Raw genomic sequence first — 24,305 nt, 5'->3', positions numbered from 1 at the left:
TAGGAAGCATTTTAACCTACCAATGTTTGGGTATGTTAAATGCTTAACTGGACATTAACATTGGCATAAAAGTTAACGTTGTGAAGCATCAATTAAAAAAAATAAAAATAAGTGCAGATGATACATGCTGGAATTTGTATCAACGCAATGCTTTAACATTTGCGTCGGTGAAAAAAAAACAATATATTTATATATAATTATTAGTAGATGCGCTATACTTTTATTATTTCGATAGAACAATACTTTGAGACTAATGTTTGATATGTAGATTGACACGGTTTCCCTGCACATTCACTCAGCACCACTGCTGCTACGTGAATACGACGTATCAACACTATGGAGACCGAAGCGTGTCCAGAGAGTCACTAAGTATACAGATTCCCATGGTAAAGGTTTCTTTTTTTCTTGGCACTACAAAGGCATGTCTGTCTAAACCAAAGTAATAAAAGTAAACTATCTGTACCTTATTGAATTGCATTATATTTTTTTCCCACTGCGGTGACTCGAATCTAAATTGGCTCCTCACTGCATCGTAATAGGAGTGAATGGTATTGAATCGCTTCAGTAGCTGCTTTGTATGCATCTTTAAAATATATCGTATCTTCAGCTATCAGTTATGCACATCCCTAGTTTGTATGCATGCAGAAATAATCAATCTGAAAGCATTCGATCTGACTACAGACTCCAAAAGTACTGTAAAATGTATCCTAAGTATAGTGATTCGAGTCAGATTTCCAAACAAATCTCCGAGCTAGCTAAAGGCACGTTTGAAGCAAACGAGAAATGCAACAAGACAAACACCACAACATTGTGCAATGTAGTTTTGAATAGGATACGAGCGTTTCCATGGCAATTTTTTTCTGCCTTATTGGACATCCATGCCACCAAACCCCTTCAATCTGACTGAATTGGTTGCTCAATTTCATGGAGAAACCTCAATCACTATTCATGATTCACAAATCACTATGTATAATTAGGATTGTTTAGGTTGCCTGAAAATTCGATTCAATTAAATTTTTATAGTGCTTTTAACAATGAACCCGTCTATAATTCTTATATTCTTTAGAACTGTTTTGGGTTCACTTATATTTAAATTTACGCACTTCTCCCCAATAAGCAAACCTCGGCCGACTGTGACTAGAAAAAACTACCTTAGGTGGTATAAGGAAACAACCTTAAAGCAACCAGACTTAATAGGGGAACCTATCCTCATTTGGAGTGTGATTATAAATCATTAAAAACAATTCAAAATACCAGTCAGTTGAAGTTGTGGAACCAGGAGCTCTTGAGCTACTTAAGCTCAAAATTTGAGGTCAATATAGAGGACACCAAGAGCCTTTAAATTATGAAGAAACAGCATATGCAGAATGTTAGTTTGAGTATTGATGAGGTTGTTCATCCTGAAAGTCCAATGTCTGGAATCTTCATGAAGTAAAATCCAACTGGAGCTGAAAATGTACCCAGTGAGACAGGACCTAACCAGGCTTTCTTTTTACAAAAAAAAAAAAAAAAAAAAAAAAAAGGTCACTGATTAAGAATGTATTCAAATCAAGCATTCTGGAACACAGAGTGCAGGAAGACACCTAAAGGTAGAGGATTGAGCCCATGAGCACTCTAGTGGCATATTGTTTTAATTAAATATGATGTTTTGGTTTCTCTGATATGAGCAGATGATGAAAGTTGATGGAGTTGTGTGTAACATCAGACAGGCTCAGAACCAGTGGTGGACAGTAACGAAGTAAATTTAAGTTGTTACTGTACTCAAGTAGCTTTTTTCACATACCTGTATTTTACTGAAGCATTTCCATTTGGGGAAACGTTTACTTTAACTTCATTATACTTCAGTCAAATATCATACTTTTTACTACATTTCGCAAAATCAGTTCTTTTTAAATGGATAAAAAGAACTGATTTTGCGAAATGTAGTAAAAAGTACTACAAAATGGAGCGCACGCTCGACCCTGATTGGTGGCTTGCCTGTGCGCTTCACCAATCAGGGTCGAGCGTGCGCTCCATTTTGAACTCGTTTTGATTGGTGCTTGGTGATATCTACTTATCACCAACATACAGTTCAGCAGCAAGCAGAACATTTTGAGAGGAAGAAACTCCTGGCCTTATTTGTGCGATTTCCTTTTTTGAAGCAGTTGAAAAGAAAGGTCTAATTACACAAACACTGATTTTGATTGAAAAAAAATCATCATTCTATTCTTTTTACATAAACTGCGTTGATTAAAGCAACAGTCTTGTGATTAAAATTATAATAGAAGCAATTATAGCCATAATAAATGATAGTAGTTTAGATACTTAAGTACTTTGTTAGGCAAATATTTGTCCATTTACTCAAGTGAAAGCACTTTTAATAGAGTAATATTTTAACTAGTTTATATTTACTTTCGCTCAAGTGCATGGTTTTGTGTACTTCATCCACCACAGACTGTAAGTCAGACAGAATAGCAGTAAACTGGAAACTCATTGTATTCAGCCCGACACTCAATATTCTAAGTAATGGAGACCCATTCGGCCATGAAGTAGACGAACGAACACAACAGCATGACGCGCACTCACCCATTCAGCACTGATCTCAATGTAGGATTTTAGGATATAGGTTTTGCCATATATTTGGAGATTTATTTATTTATATATTTCTGGCTAAGATAAATCTGAACAAAGGCAGATTTCATTGAATTACTGGCTACTTGGAGTACCAATGCTGATTTATGAATCAGGCAAGGTTTGATGACGAACAAATGTCAATTAAAAATTTTTTTAAACATTTCTTGGTGAACACGTGTCTTGATAGTCTGCGTACGTCATTCTCTTCTGCCTTTACAAAGAACCAACTATATTGGTCTTATTAGATATTGATTTTATAGTTAGTGAGGGACATGTTGCTAAATTAGAATTCAGTTAACACCATTCATTTGACATACGAAAGCTGCTCAGGAACTGTTTAGTAAAGGAAAGATTACCGTTTACTGTACACTTTATAAGAATCTTTGCTATACACACTGTATTTAATATAAAAGTAAAAAATTCTAAATTAAGCAATTAAGGTAAATCTCCTGGCGTCTGTGGAACGCAGTTTCAAAGGCAGTACATACAAAATTTCAAAGATCAAGGGCAGTAACTAAACCTATACAGTAAAACTGTGGAGTAACTCGACAGCAGGGGTTCCCAAACTAAGAATCGTAAACCCCTAACTTGAAAATAGGGTTGAAATGTTAGAATCGCCTCTTTTGTTTCATTCAGTGATTTGATTTATGCATTTATATGAAAAAATGGATTTCTCTGCTTATATACCGACCAGGCATAACTTTATGACCGCCTGCCTAATATTGTGTTGGTCCCCCTTTTGTTGCCAAAACAGTCCAGACCCATCGATCATTAACAGCATTAACTTCTTCAGCAATTTGAGCTACAGGAGCTTGTCTGTTTGATCGGATCACACGGACCAGCCTTCGCTCCCCACATGCACCAATGAGCCACCTCGGCCAATCTTAACCCTGTCGCCGGTTCACCACTGTTCCTTCCTAGGACCACTGCAGAACAGAAAAACCCTACTAGAGCTGCAGTTTTGAAAATGCTCTGACCCAGTTGTCTGGAAATCCTTACACTCTCCCATTTTTCCTGCTTCGAACACATCAACTTATATATCCGTCCGCCCCACTGACGGGTGCCATGATGAAGCGAGTGTTATTCACATCAGCGCTCTATAGCAGGCCACTCAAGATTTTCCTCTCCAAAGCATGCAAACCAGATCTTCAGGGAGCTCACCTTGTGCACAGGGGCATTGCCATGCTGGAACAGGTTTTGGGTTTCCAAATTCAAGTAAATGCAAAATCTTATTATAGCGCATCCAAAGACGCCCTGTACAACTGAGTGCCTCCAGCTTTGTGGTAAAGCATAAGATTGGGGTGTGTTTTTGAACATCTCATTTCACATTTAGTTCTCATTTTCTATTATAATAACCTTTACTCTTCTGGAAGATGTTCCACTAGATTTGTGAATGTGGTTGTGAAGATTTGTGCTCATTCAACCACAAGGGTGTTAATAAAGTAAGGTACTGATGTAGGTGAGGTGAAGAAGCCTGGGGTGCAGTACTCCATGAATTTAAGACCGGAAACTATCTATGAGAATTAATGAGAATTCTTGGGAATAAACTGGAAATCTACAAAATTGGCGCTTAGCCCAAAACAGGGAACTAAAAAAAATAGTTGAAAAAAAAATCTTGCAAGATAATCTTGGTTAAAACAATCAGATTTGATGATTCAGTTTAATTTCTACCCTGCACATTTATTATTCACATGCACACAGCACACTTACTGCAGGGTTATTGAGGCCATACTCCCTACATTCACTGAGCATTCCTCTATGACGGATCATTTCTAGAATCCTAATACTTTTGTTCACAGTGTATTTTTTTTAATGCAAGTTCAGAGTTTTAGATTTTGAGATAACAATAACAAACAACAACAATCCTGATGGACAGTGAAAAGTTGAGACAGCTTTCAAGTGTGTTTAACAGTCGTGTGCACACAATCGCAAAACATTGACAAATCGATCTGGAAACCTGACAAAGCAATGGGATGCTTTGTTTCTAGATAAAGTCGAATTTAAGCCTTCCAGATGTACATCAAAAACACAGCAAGTGTGTGAATAACAATGCTACTCGCGGTACCGTTGCTTCAGTGTGTGCATGTAAAATCATGCTTCAAAGCACCAGGCTGTTTTGTATTGGGACGTACCTGACTAGTCCGCTGTGGATTACCCTACAACACAAACATGTTTCACTAGACTGATTGGGCCAAGTTAGTACAATATACTCATTTTATACTTAAGACTTGGCTTCCATTGATTCCACTAAACAGATAAATCCAAACAGTGGTTATTTGCAAACTCTCAGGCAGTAGTGCTGGATTTGGAGATGCAATTGACTTTTCGAAAAGTCAATCTTCTTATTAATACAACAAAGATATGTTTAGCATAAAAAAAAAAAGAAAAAAAAAGAATCAGATTGTAAGCCATGGCTTCAGCATAACTTATTTAACGAGAAACTCATTGGAAATGGAAATGTTTACTTATTATTATTATATCTCATTTTTCTGCACCCAGCACATCTGGATATTTGTTCTTTGAGAAAATCCAAATAATAATAAAATCGGCTAAACCAGTATAACCCCTGGCAGCAAAATGTCTGCAACCTCTGACTCTAGCCAAACCATCATGGTGGGTCTCTGGCCACGCCAAACAACACCTGGAGTCTCTGACTTTAATTCAGCTACTACCTGGAGGTAGAGATTTATTTACAAAATCTGGTAAAAAATTCCTTTATTTATATATCTTACTTAAAATCATGTGAGAAAGCTTTATTTTAAAGTCAGATTCATGTGAGATAGACCCCATTAAAAGCCCAGTGCTAACAACTTTCTTTGGCTCACAAGAAAGAAATATAAAATGCTACATAAAAAAAGAAAAAAAAACACGACTATAAATTGCAATTAACACTGAACTCTGTAATAAAAGGAACTGGGTAACTTATCGTGCAGTGACGTGCCTGTTGGAAAAGTGCCACAGATTCTTCTAAAAGAACTGTTCAGTGTAAAGAACTAGCTGTTCCTATTTAAAAGCAGTCTCCATTACACCACCGCAGTAGCCATAACCATACTTGCTGCTTTGGTAAATTGCTCAATAGAGCCTCAGTCATCAAACCATGGCACAAGTGATAAGCAATTCGCCTCAAGAATACTGAACCCATCTCGTTGATAATGGAAGTGTTATGATGAACAGCACTGAACAAAATGCTAAAGAGGCTTCAAGAGGAGTCGAACTGCCTAAACATGGTGTTAGCACTGAGAAATCTGCACTGAAAAGCCTGGCCAAGTGTTCTCTCCATCCTAACTTTCCTCTTCCCTCTCCTATTGCCATATGACTGAACAGATGGGGGAGAAATATCATCTCTCCATCTCACACTCTCTCCTTCTCCCCGTCTCTTCAAATCCCCTCATTTCTCACTTATGCAAAACACATGCGCATGCTATACACACCAGTTTTAATAGAGAGGTGTTTGTCAGAGTTGATCAATAAACACTGAAAACTGAGTGAGCGAACAAACAAAAAACAAAAGAACATCTCCTACTTGGCCTAATATGTTTCTCAGAGCCTGTAGATGAGCGCAGCAGCTAATTAAAAAAAAAATAATTCGCTTATACCGACTTTTACAGCCAATTCAAGCAATAAGGCGTGCGAATTATACACTTTTATACACTGCAATGTAGGCCTCAAGTAAAAAAAAAAAATAAAATATTGAGATTTGCTGTCATGGTTACATTCCAACACGCTTACGCACTTTGAGAAGATTTTTCTTCTTCATTTGGAGCAGCAATTGACTTCTGGATTGGATTGATATAGCCTTAAAATAACCCCTGCCAGTCAGTAATGTATTTTTCATGCTCAAAATATATTTTCCCATACCACAATACAGGTAGTCCCAAGTTACGGCGGTTCAACTAAAGATTTTGCGATTAAAATTGACAAACTTGCAAAAAATATTTTGTGATTTGCGCAGCAGGTAAATGTAGACGCGTATGAAGCCTTGTGAGATGCCTAACTATCACAAGAACTATTACAAGAGGGGAGAGCTTTTTTCTGTTTTTGGTGCGTTGTGGAAAACCACCCTTTAAAATGAAATTTATTATAATTATAAATAATTATTCATTTTAAAATTTCAATATTTAATAAGCTTATTTAAAATTGCAAATTGAGGAAGCTCTGTATCTCATGTCAAATCTTAAAGAACTACCAACTTGATATTGCAATGAACAAAAAGAAAGAAGAGTTGATTGGATAAACAAATTATCCAAATCGCCATATTCCATACCAATTTCTATATACATGTTCCTTTTCCTGTCATTCTTCATTTATCCGAGTGTTCCTCACACGTTTATAAATGGCTGCATTCTGTTCTTCTTCTGGGGTTTACAGGACAGAAGAAAAGCAGAGGAGATACGATAAAAAAATAAAAATAAAATGACAACCAAAGTGATCTATAATTGTGTAACCTATGGGGAAAGCAGATATAGCACAGTTTAAGGAAGACTTTCTTCTGATAATTAAACACATCACAGCCAATCCTCAATTTAGCAACATTTCGTACTACATCAGCAAAAACTCCTTTTTTAAACCTGTATAACAGGCATAATGGATCCAATTATTCCCTCACAGGTGTTTCAATGCCCAATTTTAGCTCGTCCACAAACCCGCTGCAACATGTGTATACACCGTTATATACCTGCTGTACTGTAAATTGCTGTATTGCTAAACTATGTACTGTAATTTGTTAAATTATTAAAATACAGTATAGTACCCCATACTGATTTACATCCTTTAAGACTCTGGGTAGGCAAGGCCATGTTTCGACGTAACGATTGGGTCATCGGAACGCATCTCCAAGTCGGGGACTGCAAGTATTATACAGTAATCCCCCGCTCTACCGCGGTCCGAATCTCAAGCTCCCGGTTTATCGCGGAATTGCATTTGCCACATAACGCATTTGTTTTGATGATTTTTCCGGTTTCTCGCGGACATCACGATAGACCAATAAAAACAATTCCCTATAAGTTTTTATTGGTGTTTTATGTTGAAATAATGAAACTGATTAATAGCAATATAATTATTAATTATAAAATGACGTAACATGTTAATACAGTATAGTACTGTATATATAAAATAGCATTTTTGGTGTGCCGGGTTTGGAACGTAACCATCGTGATAAACGGGGGATTACAGTTTAACAAATCAAATGATACAAACCAGGAAAAGCAGCTTGTAAACTGAAGATAGTTATAGATTTTCTCACATGAAATGGCTAACGTGCCTGAATGTGCGAGAAAAACTCCAAGTGGTTTAATTCATGAAGTAAATTGTACATTGTGGTGTAACCTGGAAAAAACAGCACACAATCTTTTTCCGTTCATTGCTCACCGAGTGAACAGCAAACAGTCAATAAATGCTACAGACCATGACATTTCCAAATTGACAAAAACAGGAAATCTAAATGAGCTGATTCAATGAGGAATTGGGAAGACCATTAAAAAGGAGAGCAGCAGCCATTTAAACAGCAGAGTCCACTCGAAGCAACCATTTTTCAATCTCCAGCTCATAGGAAGCCCATTCGTTTTTTAAAAGTTAATAAATTCTTCCTGTTACAAGCGTTTTTTTAACGACGGGCCTCTCTCTTCAGAAGTTGCCCGCTGACATTTTTAGCGTTGCGTAAGCTTCATTTGCCGATCATTAGACGATTACCAGAAATCGGCTGCAAACGTTAAATGGGCAACGTTCAGCAACAAACTCTGGCGTGACTCACACACTCAAAGGGTTTTTCAAAAATGCCAGGCACAACAGGCTCTTTGGAAAAAAGAAAAAAAAATAATTCCTTTTTCTTTTTAAACAAGTGCTGTGTGTACACAGAGCCCAAAACATGTTTTTCTCTAAGAATTTAAAAAGCATGACTAATCCTGTTGCTCATTCCAGCTTGCATTTTCTTTATTTAAAATAGTTAAAAAAGATTTACTGTGAACACTTCCTTGTTTAATATGGTTTTAATGCACAGGAAAGACTAAATTGTTCCAACAATCTTTATCATCAGCGGTGGGCAAATCTCACCAGCTAAGGTGGAAAGATGAGCAGTTTTAATAAACCAGGCTCATATCTGACTGAATTGTTGAGCTGCGTTCAACAAATAGAACAACCAACCCTTAGTCACTTTAGGCAAAAAAAATAAAATAAATTGGTTATTTCCTTTGCTCATTCATGACCAAACAGCCTCTCATTGGTGCTAGTAAGCTGGTTGTAAACAGGTTATTTTTGGTGTCTGAAACGACATTCTTTTTGGAGAGCCACATGTCTGCCGCTGGTAACGCTTTGATTTTTTGGTTAGACAGAGAGGAATGATTAAAACTGACAGGAAAGCAACTCAAATAATCACTTTATACAATGAGCAGAAAAGCTTTCCAGAAAGCATGACATGTCAAATTCTATTAACTACTTAAATTCATAAAAAACTGAGGGGAAAAAAATTAATATTTACATCCAAAATAAAAAATATTAAGGGATTTGCCTCTAGAGGCCGCTCTTGTGCTGTGTAACGCAACCCGGAAAAACCATCTGGTTAGATTTTTGCCTATAGTTATAGCAATCAGCTACCTTTAAGCATGAGGTGATACATTGTTAGGAGCAGATAGTACTCAAAATACACAATTAGCTTTACAATTATACACTCGAGTAGCCGGACATTCAAAAAAATAAAAATAAAGGAAGCAGTTCCGAAGCATTCAGGCTTTTACATCCAGACTATGCAACATTTTTTTTTCACCTCAGGCAACCAGGCTCCTCCCTCAACACTTACTGTGTTACTGAGCTGCTATAAATCTAAACTCACACACATTTTACACATCCATGTCTTCAGCACCACCCATATTATATTATTTTCTTATAACTATATTACTGTTTGCATGCTTTTTTTGCAAATCCATTTGACTGCTGCTAATGCTGGTTTGAACAACCTTGTCTGTTTACTTGTCTTTATTTACAAGTAAACTCCTGTACTCTTCTCTCTGCACACTGGCTAGCGCGTTTTTGTGTACATGTCCTACACCGTCGTGTTTGCACCAGATTCCACACGATGCACTTTGTGGCGAGAACAATTACTTTAGTCTCAGCTCTAAATTCTTGCACCATTTTGTTTTATGATGTTTTATGTAGCACCAGGGTTCTGGAAGAACGTGGTCTCATTTCACTGTGTGCCGAGTCAGCTTTATGTGTCTGAAATGACAATAAAAGCTTCTTAACTTGACTTATTACATTGTTAGCTACAATTTCGCCTTTTCAGTAGACCAACAAATTGGACTGGGCAGCACCTTGGGGCTCTTCTTTGCCCTGTGGTCTAGCTACTAAATGCATCATTTGTCCACCACTGATCTTTACAACTTAAATTCTTGCAATTCTTATCAGGGTTATGTATATTAACATTAAATCTGAAGATGCTCCATTTTCTTTACACATCCCAATTCCATCCAGATCCTCGTTACGCTAAATTGTTGCATCGCATAGTACCAGGAGGACACATGGAGTAAAAATGCATTCCTCTATACAGTATCTTCAGACTGATATGTCTGATCAGATGACCTCAAAACCACCAATATCGGGTAATGAATGTGTCAGAAGCACATCGTTCTCCATCTTGGTTTACTAGTTATTATTCACATCCGCCCAACAGGAACATCAACAAAGTATACATTAAACTGGCTGTAACCTTGAGTCAATCTAAACGGAGTCTAATCAGGCAAAATGTCTTACAATAAGCAATGTTCCGACACTAGCGAAGTGATCCTCTAATAAATTGCATATAGATCCATGATCACTTTAAGCCCCGACGACGCAAACGTCATATCCAAAAACTCTTCCCGCTTGTGCTTTGGAAGGAAAAATAATCTTCTTAAATGCTGGAAATTTTAATTCCGCAGCACTTTAACAAATCTGACCTGAATACTAATCGATATCTATATTTATATAGGGTTCAGGCATGCAAGACATCTTTGAATAATGGAGTATATAACACACAGGTCAGGATTGACAACGTTTCAATTACTAATCAATGAGGACCTGAACTCTAGGGAGAGCCGGTGAGGAACAGACTGTAAATTCAGAACGTTTTCAGAACCTAGCGGGAGAGTTAGATTATACTGTTGTCCAGACCGTTTTTTTTTTTTTTTTTATGACCAATCATCACGTTTCCAGGCCAGAAAAACACCATCATTGATTAACGAACAATCATTACATAGCGAGGGATTTATTTTAATTACTTTTTTTCAAATGAAACAATCCTCAGGGATATTTATCACAACAGTCTCGTTTAGTTGCTGCCATGCATCTGATACCTCATGTCAATTCTGGAACAATTTCTGCCCAGAAATACATCCTCCTATAAAAAAATTGACCCAAAGTTTATGGACTGTTCACACTTTGCAACTGCCCAAGATTTTGTTTTATTTGCGATATCGCTGTCCCTACAGTATCGATCATTTAAGGAAAACGTGGCTTTTGTATATTGGATGGAGATTCGTTTACAAACATGGCTTCCGTGCTGTCCCCAAGCCGGGCGGAAAGCCAAGAAGGCTTTAGTGAGCCACAGGCACGCAAGATAAAACCACTTGAAATCGGACAGTTTTATCCAACTAGGACTCAACTGTCTTGGTGAATCATTTGCAGCTCATCAAATAAACCCTCCGCCCCCAGTTTTGTAAAATGGATCGGTCGGCTGCGTAAGTGCTTTGACACCCACTTAAACTTTCATGGCTAATTGACAGGCATTTTTAGCTGTAGAGGTTCTCGGTGTCTTAATTACATTCCCCCAAGCAGGTCGACTAAGATGATGAATAAGTCAGGTGTACCATTCGAATAAATTATAGTTTCATTGGTCCTACAGACATTTACATTTCTAACTTGTCTACGCCTGTGCATCCCCCTTTTCAAATGGTTTGTCCCAGGCCGGTGCTACCGCTCAAATAGCACAATATAAAAAATTATAAAAACACAGTATATGGTCAAAATTATTGGGACACGACTATGTGGTTCTTTGCCAAACTGTTACAAGATTGGAGACGCACGATTGTATAGGATGCCTGTGAAAGCAGTAGCATGAACATTTCCCTTTACTTGAACTAGAACCTGTTCCAGCATGGTGATGCCCCTTTGCACAAAGCCAGCTCCATGATGATATGCTTAAAAAGGGTTGGAGAAGCTCTTGAGTGGCCTGCTATAGAGCTCGGACCTCAACCCTATTAAAATTTTGGGGATAAATTTAAATGCTGACTGCACCCAAGGCCTCCTCACCTCGCCTACACATCAGCACAACATTTACCAACACACTTGTGGGTGAATGAATCTCACAAAAATCTACACCAGCACGCTCCAAAATCTAGTGGAACATCTCCCCTGTATGTTTTGTATTTTGTTCCCTCACAATGTACGCGAACATAAAAAGAATTTTCCACATCTAGTCTCTACTGCCTTTGAGTGGTCTTTCTGAACACAACAAACTACATAAATACATATTAAATAAAATGCAAATAAGGGACTAGACCCTGACAGGTATGGTTAGAATAATAGCAGAAAAGTACATGTGCGTCATACAGTAGGTGTGTGTGTGTAAATTAACTCAACGACTGACATTTTCTACACAATCTAAAGCAACCCAAGTAGGCGCTGACATCCCGTCACCGAAATAAAGAGCAATTAGTTCAGCGAGCTGGGCCAGTCAGCACGTCTAATGAACAGATCAGTAGCAGACAGCAGCCATGTGGCAGTGCACCACACTCCACTACACATTCTTTCAGATCTCCGTCTCGAAGCAGCCTTTCTTAGTCACACTAATCCGATCTCGGCGAGTAATGACAATCAATGTCAATTCACTGAACGCGTTGTTCGATAAAAGCTTGGCCGCACTTCTTGATTCGGTGTCTGATCAGCAGCCTTTAAAAACGAAGCACTTTAATCACGCATACGACCGATGACTACGACATCACAGCAGTGCCATCTAGTGTATATAAGGCACATTACAACTGGATAGTCATTTGTGTCTCCAGGAAAAAAATAATTTAAATGTGAGAGAATCCTGGTCTGCTGCTAGTTTGATAAAATAGGATCAGAATTTGATCAATTGAACATAACTTCCATCTATATTACCCATATTGTCACCTTCATTGTCAACCCAGTGATAAAGGCAATACACTAGCAAAAAAAAAAAAAATCATTTTGCAAACATTCATAAACAATGGAGGAAAAAAAATATAATAAAAATCTGAATAGGTTTGTACATGTAATTTAGATTATAGAGTTCTTGGATTCTTAGTATTAGATTCTTAGTATTATTGTTTCTTATTAGGGGCCTAAGATAGTATCATTCTTCTGCATCTTCCTATGACTAGGTTGTCAATGGCAGCAAAAATAAATAAATAAACTGATTAAAAGTTGTAAAATTCGGCACCGTCTATATGGAGGGTCTAAACCAGCGTTCCGCAACGTTTTTTTTTTAATCGTGGACCAGTTTAATGCAAAACAGTTTTTCCATAGGACCTTCATGGAGAAATTGGCATGTGCAGAAATCATTTTATTAATTTTTTTATAAAAACACCCTGCTGACTTCAAAATGCTATAAAATAGAAATAAAATAATTAAAAAGATTTTATTCCTGCTGTGTGGCCCTCTAATAATTAATCTACGGTTAAGTACCAGCCTGGTGGATGGGGATCCCTGGGCTAAGCAATTTATTCTGACTCTCTAGTGCCACCGCTGGTCAAAGTTGGGTATCATAACTTGAATATATTGTAAATAGAGACATGGCCTAGCCAATCTACTGTTCTGTATAAATGTATACATGTTTGCTACATTTGCCTGCCACATGAAATTTTAATATTTTAAAAAGTTTCATATCTCAATCACCGTAAACCGATTCAATGTACCTAAAGGGCCTTCTGTTTTTTAACTGTACGTAACAAAATTTGATTTTCGTAACTCCTCCTACAAATTTCGTCCAATCACCACTAAATCTCCAGCGCAAGCCCTTAAACATTTTACATTGTTTAAATAAAATGTATTTTTTTTTTTTTTATTTACCTTTCCAGCTGTTTTCAAGTTTCCAGTGATTATTCAGTTTTGCTCCAATCACAACATTTTAAAATGTTGCCACATCCATTGCTCGGGCTTAAATCCAGTTCTATGAAAGTCTGATAATAAAAGGTTTAAAAAGCAAGATCTACAGCGAACGTAGGGAAATCGGGAAACAAAACCAACCACTTCAGCGACAGCAGGATTGAGCGATCACTCGCACAGACAAAAAAAATCTTGATAAAAAAAAAAAAAAAAAGAATCTGCTAAGCTGCTATGGGTTAGAAACTTTGAAAGTGCTTCAAAAAGCCTTTTCAACATCAGAGTGTGTGTGTGTGTGTGTGTGTGTGTGTGTGTGGTGGTGGGGGAGGAGGACTAATCAGACAATTAAAATAAACTGACCATTTGAACAAAGAAAAAGTGAACACAAACTTTCAATAGCAAGTAAAAAGAAGACAGAGTGAAAAAAAACTAGTCACTACTTCTTTATCAAAACAATAAAAGGCGACCTTTAAAAGGGGTTATGGGAGAAAAAAAAAAAAAAAGAAAAGCATATGACTACTACTATTTAACGCTTGTAGGAGTGTGTGAGCGTCTTACATAACGCACTACTACAAGGACATTTCGAGCGTTGAAAGAGTTCATTTCTGTGTGGGTGCACTTAAATATCAGCACGGCAGCTCAGCACTTATCCGACGTTGCGTCATGACTTTTAAAGAGTAAAAACAGTGCGTGAAATGTGTTCAGTAATACCTGTTTGGCCAAGTTGACAGAGTCTGCGGTCAGTCTGTCTCGGAGGTGGGGGTCTAACTGTGAGGCTGGAGCGATCTCCACCACCTTCTGGTGTCTTCTCTGGATAGAGCAGTCCCTCTCATACAGGTGAATCACGTTCCCGTATTTATCGCCTGCAGGACACAAACCCAAAGTTTGAGATACAATTTCACCGTATGGAAACCTACTATTAACATTGTGTTTGCATCTGAAACACCATTTCAGTTGCTAGATTACAGTTTTACAGTCAGGAAAACATCCTACAGAATAATGACAAGATGACTGTATGTTATAAAGCGATCCATGAGAACGAACCGTTTCTGCAGTCATAACAATCTGCTAGCATGGTGCACAAAAAAAGTAGTTTCCCCAAACAACAAGAGAGCTCATCTGTCAACCAGGGAACGGTGATAATGAAGTGATAGCAGCTTGTTTATATTTATATATCGTACACATGAACTCAAGCTGGTTCAAAACTGGGCATAAGATACTTCAAATCATGAAAATATAATCTTAATCTGTAACTCAAATGTTACATCATTGTCTAAATAATGTGAAAAATTCTGAGGTGGCTTAAAGGTTTCAATTCCTCCGACTGCCAAAGCTCTAATTTTGTTTTGTTACGAGTCAAGTTTCATTCTATCGATTCACTGACGACGCAAAGCAGTTTTTTTTTTCCGCCGCACTGGACTTTCTATGATTCCACCTTCGAGACTTCAAGTCCAAACCAACTCAGTCTACAGTTTAACATTTCTAACCTACACTAAAGTAAGCAAAAGTATTGGGACATTTTTTTTTCCTCCAGCCATATTTGCTGCTTCCTCAAACTGTTACCACCAATTTGGAGGCACACAATAATATAGAATGTTTTCTTGCTGCGTAAACATATGGTTTACGTGGCTTGGTGTGAAAAATCTTGAGAGGCCTGATATAGTGTGCTGACTAACACTTTTTGACCCCTATTGAACACGTTTGGGATGAACTTGAACTTGACTGCACCCCAGGCCTCCTATTATTATAGCAACAAATGTGGACTAAAAGGTGGAATAGGATGTTCAGAAAGCAACCGAGTCTTGTGGTCAGATGTCTATAAACCTTTGTCCATATCTTGCATGTTCAACTTAATAAGTTCATTTTTATAATTGGTAAATAAAACAACCGTTAATTCAGTAGAATATTAAGAGAACTTTTAACAGAGAGAACAACGTATGACAATAATTGCGTTTTATAAATAATAAAAAGAAGTTCAACTGTTATACAATAGACTATGTTGCTATTATGCCAGTTACAGCTAAAATTATGGACTGAAATAATCAGAATAAAACCATACAGTAACAGTAATCTATTTTTCTTTACACACACACACTCGTGTTGCGTGCACAGCTGATAAATCCCCCCCCACACACACAGTTTCTAGCAATGCTTTCTGAACTACACTGTACTTTTCCCCACCTCTAAAATATCTCTCAGAAGCATCAGAGTGACGCCTCCAGTTATCTCCAAAGACAGAGTATGAGAGCGAGGGGAACAAAAAATAAAAGGCCACTCTCCGCACCGAACACGAGACTGATAATTAAAGCATAAAGGACAGACCCATAAAAGCCATAAAACAGTGAGATGAAACCGGAGCTGGTTTTAAAGCTCTCCAAGTGGAGTAACGAGACACTGCCTAAGGATTATCTACTAAACACCACTCAACTCACCCAGAATTTGCACTTCAATGTGCCTTGGCTTCTCAATGAATTTCTCCACAAACAGGGCTCCATTGCCAAAGGCTGCCAGGGCTTCAGAGTAGGCCCGCTGGTAGTTTTCTTCCAGCTCCTACACACACACACACACACACACACACACACACACACACACACACACACACACACACACACACACACACACACACACACACACACACACACACACACACACACACACACACACACACACACACACACACACACACACACACGTACTGAATAAAACTACACTTACCTTTTCTAAGGGTAAAAGTAAAAAAAGGGCTTTTTTAAGGGGGTGTATTAGGGGTGTACGATATATCGTTCAGGTTAATATGGCAATTGTTTTAATGATGTGCGACTTGACATTATCGAGTATTTCACAAAACCCAGACAAAACACGCCTACATTGTGCATGCATAAATAACGTACTGGAGTCTAGTAGATTAGATTAAAAGTCTATTAAAATGCATTTAGAATGATCACAATATTCAAGATATGGGGGTAGAAAATGTATACATTTATAGCATTTCATATAGTTAATAAATATCACACTAAGAATTGCAGAGGGTTTTCCCTCAAAAATCAGCTATTAAAATATCTAAAATGTATTTTATATTACGATATTATAAAATATCAATTTTATTTGATTGGCAACAGCTAAAATGCCTAAATATTCCAACTGACTGATTTAAATGTTAGAATTTGACCAAAAAAAAAAAAAAGGCCTAATGAAAAGGTAAAAATCAATTGAATCTTATTGGTAAAGATTTCGCTCAGTCACTGTGAAATGATAAATCTTACAGAATATGAAGAATATCATATTTAAGTGCCAGCACAATAACGTCTGTTAGACAAAATCCAAAACAAAAATTGAGATTTTTTTTTGTCAATATCGCACAATACATGATTCTATCGCGATTGGCTGAGCGATTTTCAAAACTGCTATAAAATAGTCCACATGACCGAATCAAAACGTGAATGTTTTATTGAACCTGATTGCAAGCCAATAAACCGTCACATTACATTGGAAGTAAACTTAAAAAAAATAAATAAATAAATTTAACAGAAAATGAATGGTGTGCTGAGATGGACCGAATGTCGGAAAAGATGCAAAAAGGAAGGCTGAAATAAACGAGAGAGTGAGAGGGAGAGAGAGATTAAAAGAAAAAAAAATGAAGAACAAGTGATGATGTTTTGCTTCAGGGCAGTTGGCATTAACTGTATACGGCACCGTCTGTAAAACACAACTGTGCAAAAAACTTCTGCTGATTCAGATGAGGGAAATTATGCATGTGATGAGCCGCTGAAGCGAACCGTCTTTATGCTTGCGCTGGCACCCGATCTATAACGAGCCGAGACGATGGAGCAGGTGGGGGTTGGGGGGGTTCATGAAAGCTCTTACCCATGATAAAACTAGAGTAATATATTTTCTCAAGTGGCTCATTGCTTTATTTAATTGCATTGGATGCACTGAAGCAGATGTGGCCTCACCGGCTCGACTTACCTCGTATTCCCGCACCACCCGCATGCCGCGGCCCCCGCCACCGTACGCTGCCTTAAAGATGATCGGGAAGCCGTACGTGTTGGAGAACTCCTGGGCGTCCTGCAAGGACACGATAGGAGCATCTGTTCCAGGGACCACCGGCACACCTACATAGAGAGCAAACACAGATTGTGCAGTTGCTTATCCACAAGCCAGTGCAAACGTTTTTAGACATTTGAATCACTTCTAAAACAAAAAGAGCAACTCGACCGTACTAGAGAAATGGGTTTTTCCCCAGAGGAAGCAAGGGTTTTGACAAGTTTGGCTTCTGTTATATTAGAATCCAGTGCAAAAGTCTTTGATAAATGGAAAAAAAAGGTAAACCTAAGAAGTAAACCCCTTGTTTAATATAAACAAGGATCGATTTTTCATATTTCCCATGGTGAGTAGTGTGCCAAAGAAAAGGAAGCATCTGCCTACCAGCACGGATCGCAATGGCACGAGCTTCCACCTTGTCACCCATTTTACGGACAACATCAGGAGCCGGGCCTATAAAGCGCACACCGGCATCAACACACGCCTGAGCAAAATCAGCCCTCTCCGACAGAAAGCCGTAGCCTGGGTGAATAGCATCCACGTCATTCTCCTACAAAACAGAGAAAAGAGAAAATTCCGTCTAAATACACCATTTTATCCTAAGCTTGGAGAACTATTCTTGGCTGGCAAACAAATAAATCCTAGCTGGAATTTCTGTCTGAGATTTAACTCAAATCAAAATTTGGCGCATTCATGTTCATACGGACGCAAAATGCTTCTTTTTTTTTTATTTGTCAAATTAATTTAAATAAAATAAAAATCTAAAAGTATAACGTATAATGACTGTGGGAGTCTGTCGGGTAAAAAGCTCATGTTTAACTCCACATAAAAACTTGAGAGGGAAGGGATCGTTCAGTCTGCTGTTTTTGTCTGCTTTATAAATGTCTCAGGAACCTCTTATTGTTCATAAACACTGACAAAAATTAAAACAAGTTTCAACATGATCGAAATGAATAGATTTATATTTACACGGCATGTTATTTTACACTCCTTTACACTTAAACTCTTTCACCCCAACCACCTGAATGTCTTCCCTCACCACACCCATAAACTACCTCCTTTGTCTTCCTCTTTTCCTCCTTCCTGCTGGCTCCATCCTCAGCATTCTCCTACCGATATATCCCATCTCCCTCCTCTGCACATGTCCAAACCAACTCAATCTCGCCTCCCTCACCTTGTCTCCAAAACATCCTACATGCGCTGTCCCTCTAATAAACTTGGTACTAATCCTGTCCATACTTATCACACCCAACGAAAACCTCAACATCTTCAGCTCTGCTACCTCCAGCTCAACCTCATGTCTTTTCCTCAATGCCACTGTCTCTAATCCATACAACATTGCAGGTTTTACCACAGTCCTATAAACTTTCCCTTTCACTCTTGCAGATACTCTCCTATCACAAATCACTCCTGCTATCACTCTTTTCCACCCACTCCACCCTGCCTGCTCTCTTTTCTTTACTTCTCTAACACACTCTCCATTACTTTGCACTGTTGACCCCAGGTACCTGAACTCCTCCACCTTCTCCACCTCTTCTCCCTGCAACCGCACCACTCCACTGCCCTCCCTCTCATTCACACACATGTACTCTGTCTTACTCCTACTGACTTTCATTCCCCTTTTCTCCAGCGCGTACCTCCACCTCTCCAGGCTCTTCTCAACCTGCTCCCTACTTTCACCACAAATCACAATATCATCCGCGAACATCATAGTCCACGGAGACTCCTGTCTGACCTCGTCCATCAGCCTGTCCATCACCACTGCAAACAGGAAAGGGCTCAGAGCCGATCCTTGATGCAGTCCAACCTCCACCTTGAACCAGTCTGTCGTTCCTACTACACACTTTTCTGCAGTCACACTGTCCTCATACATGTCCTGCACCACCCTCACATACTTCTCTGACACACCTGACTTCCTCATACAATACCACAACTCCTCTCTCGGCACCCTGTCGTACGCTTTCTCTAAATCTACAAAACACACAATGCAACTTCTTCTGACCTTCTTTATACTTCAACATATTTAAAGCAAACAATGCATCTGTGGTGCTCTTCAAAATAAATGAAAAGGGTCTTAAACTATTAAATTTTAAGAAGGTTTAACTATTTAACAAAAGAAACACGTTTGCTATAAAACAAAGAAACATTTCTTCAATAAAGAAACATCATGAATCAACTGATTCATCGGTTTTCCCGATTAATCGGTACCAATAGTTGATTGCTGATTACATGCTTTTAAAATTTTTCAATAGTTCCTATAATAGAAGAATAACATTTTATGCTGTTAGTGAAAAATAATCAACATCGGGGTGGTAGCAGCAGAAAAGCACCTTGCCATTATGTTTATTTTTTTATTTAGTCAAATTGCAAAAAAAAAAATATATATATATATATATTTGTAAATACGCACTCAACTATACGAAACTTTTATAAAACATTTGATTTAATTTTTTTGCACTTGTTTTTATATAATCTATCCATCCATCTATCTATCTATCTATAGATCAAATTGTATTGGAGTTTTACTTCACTAGGTTTACATTTTTAGATCGCTATATCAGTGCAATAGTTTACTTATTTGCTCATATTTAATCAATTCTGAATAAATTTATTTTTTCAACTGATTTACTTTTCAGTATATTGAGAAGGAGGTGGTTTCTGCCGGGGGAACAGTAGATAGTTTGTTTGTTTATTATTTATTTACTATTAATAATTGTAATATTTTTATTTAATAATGACAATAAAACATACATGAACGGGATCCTATCCTCCATCGGCACAACTCTGACAGGATCTGCATTCAAACAGTCAATTAAGGAGCATCTTTCTGACCTTGGCCACTTTGATGATGTCGGGGATATGGAGATAAGCAGCGACAGGCGGCAGACCCTTTCCTATGATGTAGGCCTCATCTGCCTTCTGCCTGTGCATCTGGCCCGTGTCCTGCTCAGAGTACACAGCCACAGTCCGAATTCCGAGCTCTGTGCACGCCCGGAACACGCGGATCGCAATCTCGCCTGCAAAAAGATTTAGACGTTTGCTCATAAGGAAAAAAATAAGAATAAATTATTTACTGTAGTGAACATAAACAGTCTCAAAAATTGAATAAAATACATGAAGGCTGACCTCTGTTGGCCACCATGACCTTTTTAATAGGCTTGTACTCCAGAGTCTGCGATGAGGTATGAGCCGAGCGGGATAGACAGCAGGCTCTGCGCACCGCCATCACACCCAGAGCGGCCCGCATCCCTCCCAATTTCAGCAACATCTACACAGAAAGAAGTGGAAAAACTTTAAAAAATAAAAAAAATTAAGATTTCCTATCTGGCTCGAAGGACAAAGGTTAGGAAGTTTTCCTATCTAGCTCGAAGGACCATAAGGATTTTCACTATCTGGTGTGAGCTGATCAGGGGATTGTACTCACCCCAGGGTGTCAGTAAAAACACTGTACAGGATTCAGAACACTCAACTTCAATGGGTATATAATTGATCGTGTGCAATTTTTGCTGTCAATTGCTAGCTGCTGCTTGGTTGCACGATGCCAAATGCCACTCGGTGTTCTGGCCTTTTGTACTGTGATGTCATAGGTAACTTGTCATGTTTGGTCATCCGTATGTCTGCCTCTAGTGGTGAAGCGTGGAAATACAACTAAATGGGAATCCTCTCTTACACTCCAATAAAAGCAATCCTGGAGTTCACAATTATATTCATCATCATTTATAGTCTGTGGCCATCAAAATATAGAACTCATCCAACTGAGTTAAACAGCTGGTCCACGATGTAGACAAATTATAGTTATATTTATAGAGTTTCATGCCACTCATGTATTGTTAATATTTAGGGCAAATATGTGCAACAATCTTCATGCAATAATTAGTTACATGTGAATTAACTTTTATAACTATTATTGTAGTCTGACTTTTCTGCCATCTGTTTAAACTGCTGCTGCATATTTCATTAAAAATTTTTTTTTTTACTTTAATCCTTTACTGTGCACAATTGCAACCAAACAATTTCCCTGAAGGGATCAGTAAAGTTTTTTTGTTAACAGAATACAACTTTGACTAGAAATGTATAGCGGCTTCCACAAATACAAAAGGCAGGTGATATTTTTTTATATATACATATATATAAATAAAAATGGCATGTTGAAACTAGAGGTCGACCAATTCATCGGTTTTGCTGATTAATCAGCACTGATAGTTGATTGCTGGAACTATCAGCTATAGGCAAAAATCCATACCGATAGTTTTTCCGGGTTGCGGTTTACAATACATGAGCGGCCTCTAGAGGCGCATCACTGGGGCCACATGCTGTTTATGTGAAGTGTCTCTTTTTTATAATTTTTGCATGTAACTTGAAGTGTTACTTTTTGTTTCAGTCTAAATACATTTCATTTGCATCAATAGTTATTAATAATTAATATCTTCATATTTATTACATGCTGTACATTTTAATAATTAAGTACCTTTTTTTATAAAGTTCATTAATATTTTACATGGAGTGTCCTTATGTTTTGTTTTTTTATCCGGCATCCATTTGAAAAACTACTGGTTAAATAATCATCTGTCAGCAAGTACAATCCAATCTAGTTATCGCCATCTGTAAATCGGTCAAGTCAATATACTGCAAACTAATGCATGAGCCCATAAACACATACATACTTACACATTTGGTTGCAATTCAGCATGCACAATTGACCTACCGACATGTTTTGAGGAGGTTTGAGTAAATAAGAGAACATGGAGGAAACTTGAGCCCAAGAATAGTCATTGATCCTTTTCCTAATTTAACTGCTTGTGTTCTACACAATGAAACAGTTCTTGGCTAGTAAATGGTCTGTCGCTAAATAATTTGACTGCATCTATTATCTTAAATATAGTGGTTTTATTCCTAGACTATAATAGTCGAGCACTTGTTTTGCACAGTGATCAGCCAATGATGCATCAAATTCTGGGTAAATAAGCCCAGACAGGCAAAGTGTATCTCGGTGCAATGGCATTGGTCAAGGATTGAAACAGATTAGGCAGCAAGGGAACAATCAGTTCTTGGAGCTATTCAAAGCAGGAACATTGGGACAGTGTAGAAAATTGAGCTTTATATAAACCTGTATATAAACGTACGGTCACTTCTGATTCACAGATCACTTTGACTACAAATGTAAGCCGACTTCCAAAATACAAAGTGTCTAAACTGATATTTGAAAATCTAGTAAATTTTCACATCCACATGCTTAACACTAGGTCAGCTAATAGCAGATTTTACAGATACCAATAGCTTGATTGGAACGTACTTGCCGGTAACTAATCAAATGATTTTTTTAAATGGATACTGGATAAAAGAAAATAAAACAAAAACCATAACACTCGAGGTAAATAGAACTGATCTTAAAAAAAAAGTGTGCCAAATTAAATAAATATATTCATGAATAAATAATTATAGCGCTCTCTGTGCAGCACGCAGTCTTGCGTGTATAAACAAAGAAAATAAACATATAAAAAATGCGTAATGACGCATGTGGCATCATTACGTCGCCTCTAGAGGCTGATCTCATAATAGCAGCAGACCAGAAGATGGAAAATCTACTGGTATGGATTTTTTGACTATAGCCGAAAGTTACAGCAATCCAGTGTAGGTGCCGATTAATGGGCTAAATGATAATCATTCGACCTCTTCTTAACACTTCCGCAATACTGTCGCATTTTCACAGTCAATCAATTCATGCTCAGAAATTGATGAAATGCAATTGTAAAGTTATTGTCACATTGCATTTTCCCAATTAGCATTTGAATTCAAAATAACCTCCGACGTGCACTGCCAGGCACCAGCTTTTAAAAACTGCTGCCAGGCTCATTTCAGATAAGATAAACCAACAAGTGGACTTAAAAGAGGTCGACAGAGCCATGCAGTGCAAACCTAATCGTGAGAGTTGCAACATATCAAATACCCCCAAAAAAAAAGCAAATTCACACAGACATTATTTACAAAATGCCCTTTAGCTCATGACACCCAAAAGTCATTTTAAGCCCTGTTTTGCTCTTGCCTCATTTTGTACAATTCCACAGAGAGGCGTATCTGCAGTGGAAAAACCATCTCACAATTCCCCACTGTGAGAAACCATGTGGTCAGAGGGACCAAAAGAATCACTAGACACCGCTGTGATGTTGATCCAAGATCAGGCTGAAAAGATGTACAAAAGATGAACAGGGCAGTCAGTGAAAAGAAAGGCACACCTGAATAAACAAGCGAAATGAAATACTGTAGGGGAAAAGGGAAACGACAAAAGCAGTCACAATGCAATGACTATGCAGATTCCCCAGATGGTAGCTCTAGAAACCGATTATAGATGATCAGCTCCTGGAAACACAATGAATTACCATTTAATGACTCGATCCAAAGCGGCAAGGCTAAGAGCAGCTCTACTGCGCATAACAAATAGCACTAGAGAACAGTAGGTTTTCGAACAGAAGCAGCAAGGTCATACTTCTTACCTCAAATCACATTTACACATACATACAGAGTACGACATGCAGTGAAATGCTTTTTTTCCGATGGTCCGG

The 24,305-nt window shown here is 37.9% G+C and overlaps 1 protein-coding gene across 4 annotated transcripts in view; it reads right to left on the bottom strand.

The window, feature by feature from the left end:
* The window catches only part of pcxa (pyruvate carboxylase a), a 169,513-nt gene that overhangs the window by 136,192 nt on the left and 9,016 nt on the right, over positions 1 to 24,305 (bottom strand). For 3 of the 4 annotated variants that reach the window (XR_014537208.1, XR_014537209.1, XM_083564516.1), the window contains exons 2-7: positions 20,872 to 21,013; positions 20,578 to 20,762; positions 18,130 to 18,295; positions 17,671 to 17,816; positions 16,137 to 16,254; positions 14,416 to 14,567 (exon numbers count right to left, since the gene is read on the bottom strand). Coding sequence is in view for 2 of the 4 variants with exons in the window: in XM_083564516.1 (XP_083420642.1) it covers positions 14,416 to 14,567; positions 16,137 to 16,254; positions 17,671 to 17,816; positions 18,130 to 18,295; positions 20,578 to 20,762; positions 20,872 to 21,013 (909 nt within the window). In the remaining 2 variants the exon portion in view is untranslated. Of the gene's footprint in view, positions 1 to 14,415; positions 14,568 to 16,136; positions 16,255 to 17,670; positions 17,817 to 18,129; positions 18,296 to 20,577; positions 20,763 to 20,871; positions 21,037 to 24,305 lie in introns of all 4 variants that reach the window. The other variant, XM_083564517.1, reaches the window with a different exon arrangement.

The sequence above is a fragment of the Silurus aristotelis genome (genome assembly GCF_946808225.1).
Source record: "Silurus aristotelis genome assembly, chromosome: 16".
Classification (NCBI taxonomy): domain Eukaryota; kingdom Metazoa; phylum Chordata; class Actinopteri; order Siluriformes; family Siluridae; genus Silurus; species Silurus aristotelis.
This window is presented reverse-complemented; position numbering and strand designations above follow the sequence as displayed.